The sequence below is a fragment of the Sinocyclocheilus rhinocerous genome, unplaced genomic scaffold (assembly GCF_001515625.1).
Source record: "Sinocyclocheilus rhinocerous isolate Xijiao unplaced genomic scaffold, SAMN03320098_v1.1 scaffold435, whole genome shotgun sequence".
Lineage (NCBI taxonomy): Eukaryota > Metazoa > Chordata > Actinopteri > Cypriniformes > Cyprinidae > Sinocyclocheilus > Sinocyclocheilus rhinocerous.
The window spans coordinates 1-14415 of record NW_015630023.1 but is presented as its reverse complement, the minus strand read 5'-3'; the positions used below and the strand labels follow the sequence as shown (position 1 = coordinate 14415).

Sequence of the window (14415 nt, the reverse complement as noted above, 5' to 3'; positions counted from 1 at the left end):
ATGGGCGATTTTTATTTAACTTCTTTTGGACTGAAGCAATGCAACACCCGCTGAGCGCCATTAAACAGCTTGAAAGATCAAAGACAATTTTTTTATATAGCTCCGACTGGATTCGTCTGAAAGAAGAAAGTCATATACACCTAGGATGCCTTGAGGGTGAGTAATTCATGGGCTAATTTTCATTTTTGGGTGAACTAACCATTTTGTGAAGTGAAAAGCTGCATGTTTTTAAGAAGCAAATCTATCAAGCTGTTTTTTTTAAGGAGGATTCGATGACTTGCAGAACCGAGCTAAAGGCATGGGCTCGGAGGGCCACTGTGGAGCAGGAGTAAGCAAAGACAACAGTGGAGCCAGAGGGAAGGAGGAAGAGCTGAATGGAACAAGCGAGGACAAAGGAACCTGGAGGCTAGGCAGGATCAGTGGATAGGGAGTCCATCATGCTAGACACAGGAGGAAGGACCTCAGGGAGTATGGGCTAGAATTAAGTCCAGATCTCTAAAGTCCATTTATTCCCCCTTCTGGACGGACATGGCTTCTGGCTCAGATTCGGAGATGAACAAGGTGGGCTCTGGCTCCAGGACAAACCTGGTGGCTGGCTCCGTAGCGGGAGTGGCCTCAAGCTCTGTGGCAGGCACGGGCTCTGGCTATAAGTCCGTGGTTGGCGTGGGGCTGAGCAGATCTTCTTCCTCCTCACCCACAGAGAAGGGGGACCCAACTCAGGAGGAGTGCGTCTTCCACAAAGTCTTTGAATGTTCACCGAAAACCTTAGATGGGCAGCTGGTCTTTTAGTGAGTCCTTGAGACTGGCTTGAAAATATGCGATCAGTGACCGGTCTTGATTGTGAGTTAGATGAGCCAGCTGAAGGAGCTCACTGGTGTGGTCCTCAAGGGATCGATTTCCAAGTAAGGAGAAGGCGTCTAACTGCTGATAAATCTATTATTTTAGGTCAGTTCTTCTGTAAGGCGTGGTTCAAGCAACACGAAAGAGGCAAAGGACAGGATAATTTCCAGCAGTCAAAACTTTAATTATCAAAACAAAAGCACTCTGAAGCATGATGTCCATGATATAAGAACAGAAAACACACATCAACTTACAAGTCCTCAAAATATAAACAGACAGTGACACACATACAAACAACCAACCACTTGCTAACACAGAAATGATTACACACATACTGACACATTCCTCTTTCGACTGCTTCCTTGTTGGTGCATTGCTTGTGTTTGTAGCCTGCTGATCACTCTCCATTTCTCTACCAATACACTAAGTTTTTATTTACTTTCTAGTACAATTTTACTGCATGCATTCACTTTCTAAATTTTTTTTCTCCTCTGAAAATTTTATATCACGATTACAGTGACCAAAATTATGACATTATCAATATTATCGCGGTACTGTTAAATTGTGTTGGAAATATTCAAAAAGTGCTGATTGTCATGTGTGGTACTGAGGAGCAAAATGCAGAGTTAGATCAACACATACTTCATTAATATAACGGGGTGAACACCAATCCACAGGACACAGACAATAAAATAGGAGCTGGGTGAGAACAGTGCAGATGGCAGATAGTCTGAGAAAAAAAACGGGATTGGAGACAGACCGTATTCATTATGTATGGTACTAGGACCAGGGTGGAGCAGTACTATCTCTGCCTGCCTTTCAGACATCTCGGCTTTGAAGAAGGAGCATCATCTCCAACTCAAACTTGCGAAGATAAAGCTCCATGTAATCCCTGCAAACCTGCCAGTTGAGCTGACCACAACATCACTGTTCAATATTCATTAGTGGGGTAAACAACACTAATGCCAAACATCACTAAACCTCTCCACAACATTAAACCAAGTCACTTACTTACGCACACACCACACATTGGTTTCCATGTTTTATGGGGACATTCCATATATGTAATCCCTTTACCCTAACCCTACCCCCAAACCTACCCCTCACACAAAACTTTCTGCTATTTCAAAAAATTCTGTATGATTTATAAGCTTGCGTCCTCATGGGGACCAAAAAATGTCCACCCAAGATCAAAATTTACTGGTTTTACTATCCTTGTGGGGACATTTGGTCCTCATAATCTAGGGAATACCAGGTACACACACACACACAATTGTCCTTCTCTCCACATATTACCTCTGCTGTAGCTTGTTTCCTAGTCTAGCTTTGTAATAAACCTGGCATTATACAATATAAATATTGTTGGCTCTGTGATGAACTGCTTATGTTCCTTTATATTAAGTCCAATTAGATAAAATCATCTACTAAATGCATTAATGAAGTGTATCGTAGCTACGTCATCAAGCACCATCAAAGACCATCTCAATTTAGAAGGATCCTTGGAAGGCAGCGTATGATTCAAATCCTTCATTAGGAGTATTTTGAAGGATGCATGAAATGTATCCTTCACGTCTTCCAATCACTCACAATCCTTTGCACACATTCCAAAAGAACTGGTGGAAAATGAATTGGCAGTGAACTTGTCCAGTTACATTATGTAATGCAAGATGGCAATGTGTTTTTTATTTGTTTTGTAGTAAATGAATCACATAATGCTAAACTGCCAATGAGCTAAACCACTGGGAGACAGATAGTTGTCATTCACTGTATCACATTAATAGAAAGTCAGTTAATAGGAAGATTTTTAATGTATTTTCACAAATTTTACTTAGTAGTATTTTTTTTTTTAAACCTATATGATGTGAATGTGGGCTTACTTGACAGTTGAGAACTCTAGCCTAGAAGCCTCAAAACAACTGGTATAGGAAAGATGCAGCCTTCCAATTGATAAGCACCGGTTGTTGCGTTTTCTATCTCTCCACTTCCCACTCCACCCTGCAGCTTAGCACACCCACAATTTTTATTTTTATTTTTATTTTTTAGCATTTTTCAAAACTGTGTTAAGAACTAACCAGTGCTGAAACAGTGGATTCCATGACATAACATTTTAACTTTAAAATTATTATATAAAATTATATAAATTATGTAAAATCATATCTTGAGTGTCAAAATTACAATTAATTTTCAGTAATATTATAGATGTAACTGCACTGAGATTATCAGATGAGAACCAAACTTGAATTGAATTGAGTTAAATGATGACACTGTTCTCTTCTGTAGAGCTGCTTTATAGCTAAATCAAATTAGTTTTATAACTGATCAACTTTGTAACATCAACCACACTCTTTCTGAATTAAATTGAATCAACATTGTACTGACTTGACTTGAGCTGAATAAGTGACGAAGTGACTTGGGCTGACAGATGCTCAACAAAGACCCAACACTGCCCGACGACTGACCACTGGCTTGGTGTGTCAGTCACAGCCTTAATCCTTTAAAGGGGTCATATGATGCGATTTCACGTTTTCCTTTCTCTTTGGAGTGTTACAAGCTGTTTGTGAATAGATAAGATCCCTAAAGTTGCAAAGACTAAAGTCTCAAACCCAAAGAGATATTCTTTATAAAAGTTAAGACTGGTCCACGCCCTCCTAAAACGCCACGTTTAAACATGCCCCCACATGTCTACATCACGATGTGAGAAGATCTGCATAACGCCGCCCAAATGTTCACGCAAAGAAAGAAGGCGTAACTTTGTTGTTGCTGCCACCGCCGCCATGCTGTGAAGATGCTGTGTCATAACGCCGCCCAAATGTTCACGCAAAGAAAGAAGGTGTAACTTTTATTCTCGCTGTAGTATTGTTGTTGCTGCCGCCATGTCGTGAAGGCGCTGTGTGTTTCGTTGCGAAAGCGAAAATACTTTGTTTGGCCTTCCAAAAGAGGACACGACTAGAAATCAGTGGTTAAGTTGTATTTACACCACTGTATTTACAGAACACTTCAACCCAAATATTCAGATGTGTGCAGCACATTTTATGGAGGACTGTTTCCTGATCCTGGGAGAGTAGACTACAATGCCGGCTGTTCTGACTCAAAGACTGTAAGTACGTTTTTTATATTTAAAGAATTTGCCACTGATGATTCAAACACGAGTTTTGAGCAGTGTAGAGTAGCGCTTGTTGTTTGTCATTTCTCAGATCACAAATGCAGACATGGTTTTATGTTTACGCGGCGCGATGCAACGCAACGTGTAAAAAGACAGTATAAGTCATTATAATCCATAATTATGTCCCCACTGGATGCAACAAATGCCTCGTTTGTAATGGGTTTTATTGGTTTTGTCTCGTCACTCAGCATCATCAGACACAGCATCACAGTATGGTGAGGGGCGTAACATTTCCGTCACACGCTTGAGGTATTCGGCCAATCACAACGCACTGGATAGCTGGCCAATCAGAGCACACCTCGCTTTTCAGACCGATGAGCTTTGTAAAAATCGACTCGTTTCAGAAAGGCGGGGCATAGAGGAGAAACAATAATGTACAGTATGTGGAAAATAATGTGTTTTTTGAACCTTAAACCACGTAAACACATTTCATTACACCAAATACACAAAATAATGTTCTTTTTAGCAACATCATATGACCCCTTTAAATCACGCAAGCAAACAAATTTTATTTATACAGCACTTTTCTAAACAAGTTAATGCAATTCAAAGTGCTTTACAGAAGCAAACCAAGAAGGACCCAAATTGATACAGCAATTAATAAAAAAATTAATCTGAACAGAATTAAAACTAAAATAAAACAGACCCATTAATATACACGAATAAGAATAAAGTTTATAAAGATTAAAATATGAGATATAAAATAAAACATTAAAAATGAGGCAAAAACAAAACACATGAAATTGTGTATTATGCATATTTACAGAAAGGCCAAACTAAAAAGATATGTTTTTAACTTAGATTTAAAACTATTAATGTTTTCAGCACATCTTATGTTCTCTGGAAGGTTGTTCCAGAGGCCAGGAGTAGAGACCTGCACTCCCGCGGGAGACCCAACCCAACAGGGTGCGCCGCGGGACAACTCTTGATGGGCGAGTGCGGGTGCGGGCGGGAAGAGACTCGTGTGTGTGCGGGATGCGGGAGAATAAAATGATTCGCGGGACTCCCGCAAAATAGAAATTATCTAAATATAAAGTGTCTAAAACATATAAATTGTTATTTATCTGTTGCACAACAGCAAAAAGAACAACTAATATTAACATTAAAATTATTGACATGCGCAAGCTAGGCATAGATGCTTAGCCTAAATAACAAATATTTTATCGGGAGCGTTTATGCTGGTATGTTGTGGAGCTTAGGTGATGTTACAGAACCATTTCATGTAAACTTCTTCGATGTACTGGGGAAAAAAATCTATATAGATTACTTTTATGCGGGCGGGAGCGGGACAAAACATGAATGTCGCGGGCGGGAGCAGGACCAGATAAAATATATTTCTGCGGGAGCGGGCGGGCGCGGGACAGAATCTTGCGGGAGCGGGACAGAAAAATCTGTCCCGCGCAGGTCTCTAGCGAGGAGCATAACGGCTAAAAGCAGCATCACATTTTTTAGTTCTGCTATGAGGTACAGTTAGAAGAAAAGAATCAGAGGATCTAAAAAGTCCTTCTAGGTTTATATACTGTAAGCATTTTTGAAAGATAGTCTGGAGCAAGTCCGTGCAATGCCTTATAAACTAATAAAAGATTTTTAAAATCAATACGAAAACTAACAGGTAACAAGTGTAATGACTGTAGCCTAATACTGGTGTAATATGATCTCTCTTTTTGTTTTTTGTCAATATTCGAGCAGCAATATCAGAATCAGAATCAGAATCAGAATGAGCTTTATTGCCAGGTATGTTTACACATACGAGGAATTTGTTTTCGTGACAGAAGCTTCCACAGTGTAACAGAATGACAGTGACAGAACAAAAAAACAGATAATAAAAAAGAAGAAGTGAACTGAGTCCTTATTTTTTCCGAATAATTCCTCTTTGCCACTCTGATCTCTTTTTCCAGTGTGTATTTAGCCTGTTTATACAAGACATTGTCCCCCTTCCTTTGAGCATCTTCTTTGGCCTGACGGAGCTGTCTGAGTTTTGCTGTGAACCATGGTTTGTCGTTGTTGTGAGTTAGATGAGTCCTGGTAGGAATGCATATGTCTTCACAGAAACTGATATAAGATGTTACAGTCTGTGAGCTCGTCCAGATCGGTGGCAGCAGCTTCAAAAACACTCCAATCAGTGAGGTCAAAACAAGCTTTTAAATCCTGCTCTGCTTCATTAGTCCATCTTTTTACAGTCCTTAATACAGGTTTAGCTGATTTCAGTTTCTGCCTATTATTTTGGATTAATTGTAATTGGTTAATCGTATTCTTTGGTAGACCAGAAAGAAGGGCATTACAATAGTCAAGCCTGCTAGTTATAAATGTATGCATTAATTTTTCTGTGTTGCTCAGAGAAAGAAATGGTCTTACTTTAGCAATGATCTTCAGATGATAAAATGCTGTTTTGGTAATATATGCAGTCAAACATGAGCTTCAAAGTTAAAATCAGAATCAAAGACAACTCCTAAGTTTTTTGCCACATGGCTTGGGTTTAATCCGAGTATATTTAGTTTGGGGGTCAATTTCTCTCTCTGCGCTTTAGATCCAATAATCAAAACTTCAGCTTTATCTTGGTTGAGTTTGTAAGAAGTTTTGTGACATCCAGACATTTATGTCTTGGATGGAATTTGCGAGTGTTTCATTTTGCACAGGGTCATCAGGAGACACGGCTACATACAACTGTGTGTCATCAGCATAGCTATGAAAAGAGATACCATGCCTCCTGATGATATGACAAGAGGTAACATATATAGATTAAAAAGCAGTGGTCCTAAAACTGATCCCTGAGGAACCCCACATGGTACCTTGTAATATTCAGACAAGGTATTATTAAAGGGGTCCTATTATGCTCTTTTACAAAGTCTTGATTTTGTTTTGGGGGTGTACTAGAACAGGCTCTCATACTAGGTTGTTCGAAAAACACATTATTTTTCAATTTTTTCATTATTACAACACCTCTCTCCCTCTTCTGGCATGAACGGCTCAAATAGTTCCTGTATCAAATGAAGGCCCGCCTTCTGAAATACGAAATGTGCTGTGATTGACAGGGATCTACGCTTACTTTTCTTTTTAGGAGCACTTGTGCTCCTAACTTAAAAAATTTAGGAGCACGTTCAAAATTTTAGGAGCACCTTCTAAACAATTATCCAAAATTTGATCAAAAAGTAGGTTAGCTGGGCCGGTGTGTGCTGTGATTGGTTAGCTGGGCCGGTGTGTGCTGTGATTGGTTAGCTGGGCCGGTGTGTGCTGTGATTGGTTAGCTGGGCCGGTGTGTGCTGTGATTGGTTAGCTGGGCCGGTGTGTGCTGTGATTGGTTAGCTGGGCCGGTGTGTGCTGTGATTGGTTAGCTGGGCCAGTGTGTGTTGTGATTGGTTAGCTGGGCCAGTGTGTGTTGTGATTGGTTAGCTGGGCCAGTGTGTGTTGTGATTGGTTAGCTGGGCCAGTGTGTGTTGTGATTGGTTAGCTGGGGGCCAGTGTGTTGTGATTGGCACCACTCGGCGCCTGGTCGGTAAATGTCATGCCCCTTACCATAGCCGCCTGCGAGCTTCAGTGTAAATATTGCGTCAATATCAAATCAATTTGAGCACGATTTAAACCCGGATTATTGTAACCACTCTAAGTTCATATGCCTTGGGAAAGCTAGCGTGTCTTCGACATAGTGATAACACTCGTTGCCTTCTCTAGTGCAGCTCAACCAGGTCTCGTCCCATTCGTCAGTATTTGTGATATCACAAATCCCGGAAAATATACGTTGTAGTCCAAACGAGTCATTCGTTGTAGTTTTTGAAAAGTGATTTCTGTTAAATAAAATATCTCCTTTTGAAGTGGACTTTGAACTTTGTAACTTTGCAGATCTTTTTTTATGCTCAAACAGCAACATTACAGACTAACTAAAGTTGAAAAAGTGAAAAAGCATAATAGGACCCCTTTAATAGATACTACAAATGGTCTTTCACTAAGATATGATAAAAAACAATTTAAAACGGTTCTAGATAGACCAACATAGTCACTTAATCTATTTAAAAGAATCTGGTTATCTATTGTGTCAAATGCAGCACTCAAGTCAAGAAGCACCAAAACTGAAGGCCAATTTCTGTCAAGGTTTATGTTTATGTCATTTACAACTTTAATAAGAGCGGCCTCTGTACTATGGTATTTTCTAAAACCAGACTGAAACCTCTCTAGTTTCGAATTTGCATTTAAGAATGTACTCAACTGATTAAACACTATTTTCTGTAATATTTTACTTAAAAATGTAAGATTTGAGATGGGTCTATAATTACTAGGAGTTAAAATATCTGAGCTCCCTTTTTTATACACAGGTTTTACTAGGGCAGGTTTAAGATCAGGAGAGAAAATGCCAAGATGCAGGGAGTGATTTACTATCTCAAGGATATTGTAACGAATCATCCACTGAAGGCGAGAGTAGTGAAGAACCCAAGTGCAGTTTATTTACAGTGTGATCCAAACATCCAAACAATAATCCGAGACTTGACTTGACATGAACAGATTTGACTTGACGAGTCATGAACAGACTTGACATGAACAGACTAGACTCACCAACAGCGGGATAAATACATTCAATACACGACGACAGACAATGGCAACATGATGGCTACTTATAGGAAACAAGAGGGTCACATGACAAGAACAAACCAATGGGAAACAAGACACATGACTAAAACAACCAATCAGAACATGACACATACACAAGGCTGAGATACATGAAGGCAAGGGAAGTATGACACAAACAGCATAAAACAATTACAAAATAAAAGACATGGAAACATGAACAAGACAAAACCCAAACACCACATTACAGATATCAATAGATATGGAGTCAAAAAATACTTTTAAAAAGAGAGGTAGGAATTAGATCAAAGGAACAAGTAGATGGTCTCAGTTCTGTTTCAACCTTTCTTAGTGTCTCACTCTCAACATCAACCAAAGTAAAACTTTCCATTTTAACAGTATTCTCTACACCTAATAATAGAGGAAGCATAACTGACCGATTATCATTTATTAAACAGATTCCTGATCTAATGTTTATAACTTTATCTTTGAAGTAGCAAGCAAACTCTTCACATTTCGAACTTGGTAACTCAGAACTATAATCAATTTTATGATTTATTAGTGAATCTATTGTATTAAATAATATTCGGGGATTATTAATGTTTGCATTTATAAGGTTTGAGAAATAAGTTTGTCGTGTTCTATGAATTTCTTTATTGTAAATTAAGATTTCCAATGAGTTTAATTAAGTGTATTTCTAGTTTAGTTTTACGCCATCTTCGTTCAGCACTTCTACAGTCTCTTTTAAGTTTCATGGTCTGATTTGTCTTCCAAGGAATTTTCTTTTTTGTAGCTAACTTTTTAGTTTTAAGTGGAGCAACTGTATCAAGAGCTGTTCTCATTCTATTATTAAACTCATTAACTAAATCATCACAGGACGATGGTAAAATGTTCCTTTCATAAGTCTTATAATGCATTGTGAGATTTTCAGCCACTTCAGAGGTAATATTACGTTTTTTAACAATGCGTTCAGTTGCATTTGGCACAGAATGATCAAAACTCTAAAAAAAAAAGACACAAAAGTGATCAGATAATGCAAGATCAATGACAGATGTTATATTGATATTTAATCCATATGTTACGACTAAATCTAATGTGTGACCACGTTTATGTGTGGGTACGTTTATATGCTATTTAAAAAACATGTATTCTAACAGTTCCAAAAATTCTTTAGCTCTAATGTCTGATGAATTGTCAACATGTATGTTAAAATCCCCAGTTAAAACACAGTTTTCATAACTCATATGAATGACAGACAGCATGTCAGAGAAATCCTTTATGAAAGGGGGGATGGGTAATTTTGGTGATCTGTATAATGTCACTGCAAGAAGACGAGGTTGAGAGTTTAGCAAAATAGCATTATATTCAAAGGTATTAAATTTACCAAAGTCAATGTCCCTTCCCTTGAGGGTTTCTCTGTAAATTGCTGCTGACCCTCCACCCTTTATTTCTTTTCTAGTTGAAAATGAATAGGTATAGTTGGGTGGGCATATCTCAATCAGTGTGGCAGGTGCATCTGTGCCCAGCCAGGTCTCAGTAAGGAAAACACAGTCCGAGTTAAAATCACTGATAAGATCATTAATACAAAAGGATTTGTTTGTTAATGCACTTACATTAAAGAGAGCCATGTTAATTTCTGTTGATTTTGTTACCATAGGTGTTGAAGTACTAGATGTGGGAATTTTCAATAAATTATGCATATTTATTCCCACTGTGTTTTTCTTACCAATATAGTGACAAACTGAAACAATAGGTTTTAAGAAAAATACAGTTGTACATTGGGTAGTTAGTCAAGATAAAATATGTTGTTCAATATGATGTGCAAGCATCTGGGAGCCCCTTTGATTTTGGTGCAAGCCATCTCACCTGAAAAGCGCTGGACGGCCCCAAAACAGATCAAAATTGTCTATAAAGATGACATTGTATTTGTCACATGTAGATTTAAATCACCTCATTTTTTGTATCTCTCTCTCCCATCACTCACCTCTGAAACCTGCTCAGCGGTCAATATCTGCTGAGCCAGCACCTCCACATTAGTTGTCATGGTGATGTGAAGTCATTAGAAGTGTCTGATTGGACAAAGGCCAGCTCTGCATCTGCCAACAACACCTCCACCTATGTGCCAATCAAATACAGATATTAAAGTATAGTCAGTAAGTTTTGCAAGCACAAAAGAATATTATATGCAACACCTGAAGTTTTTCCTTTAGACAGACACTTCATATCTGCAGCTTTTGGAAGATTTCATAGTTGGTTTGATCTAGGCATGAACAAAATTCAAATAGTTTACATTAGGGCTGCACGATAAATCGCATTTTACTGACAAGATGCGCGTTAAATATCGCATGCGATTTATCGTGCAGCTAGTTTACATCTTTAACTCCACTCCAGCAAAGCTATGATCACCGTCCACTCTTGAATGTTGAGAATGTTGGCACTTCTTTACAATTATAATTCAAATCCGTTAAAGGAATGTTAGGCTGCATTAATTAAGTCAACTGGAACCGGGAACACTTCCCACAATGCCCGATGTACTCGCTACATCGTAAGAAGAATGGCATCTACGCTAATATTAGTCTCTTTCATTCTTATTCCGAGGTCACGGTAGCCATACGGATCCAGTTTGTATCCAGATCAGATGGTGGATCAGCACCTAGAGATAACCTCTACAGCCCTGAATGTCAGCAGACACCATGTCAACTAAACAAACCCTAGAGACAGATCCCCAGCGAAAACTTTATCGGCCATCGGCACAAGTCCATGAGAATCAGACGAGTCCTCTGCTCAATCTGACGTGCGTTGCAGTTTGGAATTACATCATGCTGGTTTCGTTTGTCTCCAGAGGAGAACTGCCCCTCCGACTGAGCCTGGTTTCTCCCATGTTTTTTTTTTTCTCCATTTCTGTCAAAGATGGAGTTTTGGTTCCTTGCCACTGTCGCCTTTGGCTTGCTTAGTTGGGGACACAATTTCTGGCAACATTGTTGACTTGACTGCACAGACACTATTAGAAGAGAACTGAACTGAGCTGGATGATGACATCGCTGAATCAACAATGAACTGACTTTAAAGGTGCAGTGACTGGTGCACTAATGCCGAGTTCACACTGCACGATATTAGCCTGATTTTTCACTCGCCGACAGGTTTTGCTAAATCGCCGACAAATGCCCGAAATCGGAGGCAAATCGGTGCTCGTTCACGCGAGTGACAATCACGCAGTGTAAATGATCAAAGACGCGATTTGAGGGAATCGTCGATGCGTCACCAACGCCTGCAAAATATTTGGCATGCTAAATATCTGGAGCTGTCGGCGATTCACAATCACGCTGTGTGCAATGATTTCTGACTGAAAACTACATCGGCGATGACCTACAGCCAATGAGAGACCAAGATACAGGGCAGAGGGAAGTTCGGGGAGGAGTTATAGACCAGAATATCAGTATTTTAATAGATATATGAACAATTATATCATACAGAAACAAGCACAAACATTTGCTTGCCCAGCCACAGCATCAGCATAACAGTTACTGCAAAATTATTTACCTCCAACTCTCTTTGCAGAACATCCAATCCCTGTTCCCTGCATCTCCCTCCTGCATAATCTGTTTTTCTTTTTCTCCTTGTAGCTGGAAATCAGCTCACAGACCATTTGAGGGCTATATATTGTTTTTTTAATAATTCCAGTCTTGCTCGAGAACTCCGGTCTGAGCACGCGGGCTCTTCGCGCTATTTCCTTATCACTTAAACCACGGTGACCCGACGACTTTGAAAATCGTGCAGTGTGAACTCGGCATAAGCGAATTTTGCCAAATGATATTGATAATTGAAAGAACCAAAACAAACACGCCCCTACCCAACAGGACCTCACCATAGACTGTAAAAATACATGGAAATAGTGTCCGTGACGTCACTCATAGTCACACCATTTTTCATTTGATTTAACAAATCAATTATTCATTAGATTAACAAACATTCACAGACCCCTCACCCAATAAACATACTGGGTGCCAAGTTGTCTGTGAACGAGGCCCAGGACACTGGTTACCATGGCAACCACGACACCTTTGCTAGACCAGATACATTTACGACCTAATGGCATGTTGAGAATTTCTGAGAGGTCTGAGAGGTCAAGTAAATATCTACAGCGGATCTAAATATTTATAATTAATTATAACTAGTTATTCATATTTCCCCATGAGCTGATTCGCTCATCTGCGCCGCCGCGCGCTCAATCCACTCAGCGTGCTTTGCTTATCAGCTTGCGCACATCAGCTATACAGTCAATACTGAATGTTTTATATTCATTACATACATATACTTCGTAGACATCCTTAATCTCTAATAACTCCATTCTGCTGTCTGTTGTTCTGTTGTCGTGTTTCATTGTCTGAATATGGCACTAAACACATGCTGTATGGTATCGGCATTTGGTATTGGGGCATTTTAACGAGTACGAGTACAGGAGCTCAGTATCGGACCTCAGTGCATCCCTAAAAAAAACCCATATCGGTCGACCACTATTCAGAATATCAAAATATAAACATCGCAGCCGGCCAACGGAGAACATAGAACAATCGCGCATTATGTGAAAGGCAATATTGGAAATGGCATAATAGGGGCACTTTAATGTTAGCGAACATTGCAAATAAATTGATTGCAAAACGGTATCCACTCACGTTTAACTTTTTGTCTGGTTGTTACGGTCAGAAAACAAATGATATCACATTACTATGTTATAGCCTAGCCAATGATCACTTGATTTAATACAGATGTTACTATAATGATTCTGTAAATGGTGATCAGCACCCAAATATTGTATATAATGTGGAAGCTACTGCCTTTTGCCTTGGCGTGACATCTCACTTTTTGCAGACAGTGCAAAGGCAGAGTACCTACAATAACTTCAAAATAGCGGTAAAAATCAAGTTTGAGATCATTTTCATTAAAACATCTAATTGCCAGATTTCCAGTGTCCTACCCATAATTATTTTTTCTGGACAAATAAAAATCTTTAAAACCATTTTTCTAAGTTTCACAGTCTAGCGAGTTTCTAGCAGTTGCTCAAGTGGCCACACCCTTAATTATGCAGAACTTTAAGGCTTAATATAATTTAAACGGATGAGTTATAAAAAAAAAATTCGCCCCCTCACAGTTGTCATGAAGGGCAAAATTACCTATATAGACCAAAACCACTTTTTGTACCAGGCTGTAAACATATTTTTTTCTGCTGTAAAGTTGGGCATTTTAACATGGCAGGTCTATGGGACTGACTCCCTTTTTGAGCCAGTCTCTAGAGGCCAGTAGATGAATTGCAGTTTTAGTCACTTCCGTGTTGGTTTCAAGCGAGAGACCGGGAGGTTGCCGCTTGGACCTCACCCATATTTTGATAACTCCGCCCCACACATATGTACACAACATTGGCAGCGACGATGGCGGAATCTGCTATGCCTGCCGGCTGAGGGTATGATGTCATCAATAAGTGAAAGCGATGTGTGTTACTACGGTTAATTCAGGTTGAATGTGTGTGTTGAATGGTTTAGCTCCATTTCACGTGGAAGACGACGTTATATTGCTGTATTATATTTTGGAAGTAACTTACCCAACACTGCCTATTTAGTATGTAAACCATGCTTTTGTAGGCTACTTAAAGTGCTTTCCGAGAAAAAAAAAAAGAAAATATCACTTTTCACATGAACAATATGTGCTTGGCCCGAGCTCAGGCTGAACGACACGGATTGTACGGACGATTTTAATTAACCAGTGTATCTATATTTGGTTGACTGTATTCTATTCTGATAATGAACGGATGCAATGTTTGCAATGCTGTATGTGTGTGTGTGAGGCGCCGGCGCGATCGA

At 39.3% G+C, this 14415-nt stretch overlaps 1 protein-coding gene across 2 annotated transcripts in view; it reads right to left on the bottom strand.

The window, feature by feature from the left end:
* The window catches only part of LOC107739650 (nuclear receptor subfamily 2 group C member 2-like), a 26174-nt gene extending 15377 nt beyond the window's left edge, over window positions 1–10797 (bottom strand). Inside the window, exons 1-2 of one of the 2 annotated variants that reach the window (XM_016551812.1) lie at window positions 10753–10797; window positions 10545–10675 (exon numbers count right to left, since the gene is read on the bottom strand). In XM_016551812.1, coding sequence (XP_016407298.1) covers window positions 10545–10604 — 60 coding nt within the window. In that variant the 5' untranslated portion in view covers window positions 10605–10675; window positions 10753–10797. The remainder of the gene's footprint in view (window positions 1–10544; window positions 10676–10752) is intronic. The other variant, XM_016551813.1, reaches the window with a different exon arrangement.
* Window positions 10798–14415: the final 3618 nt, after the last annotated feature.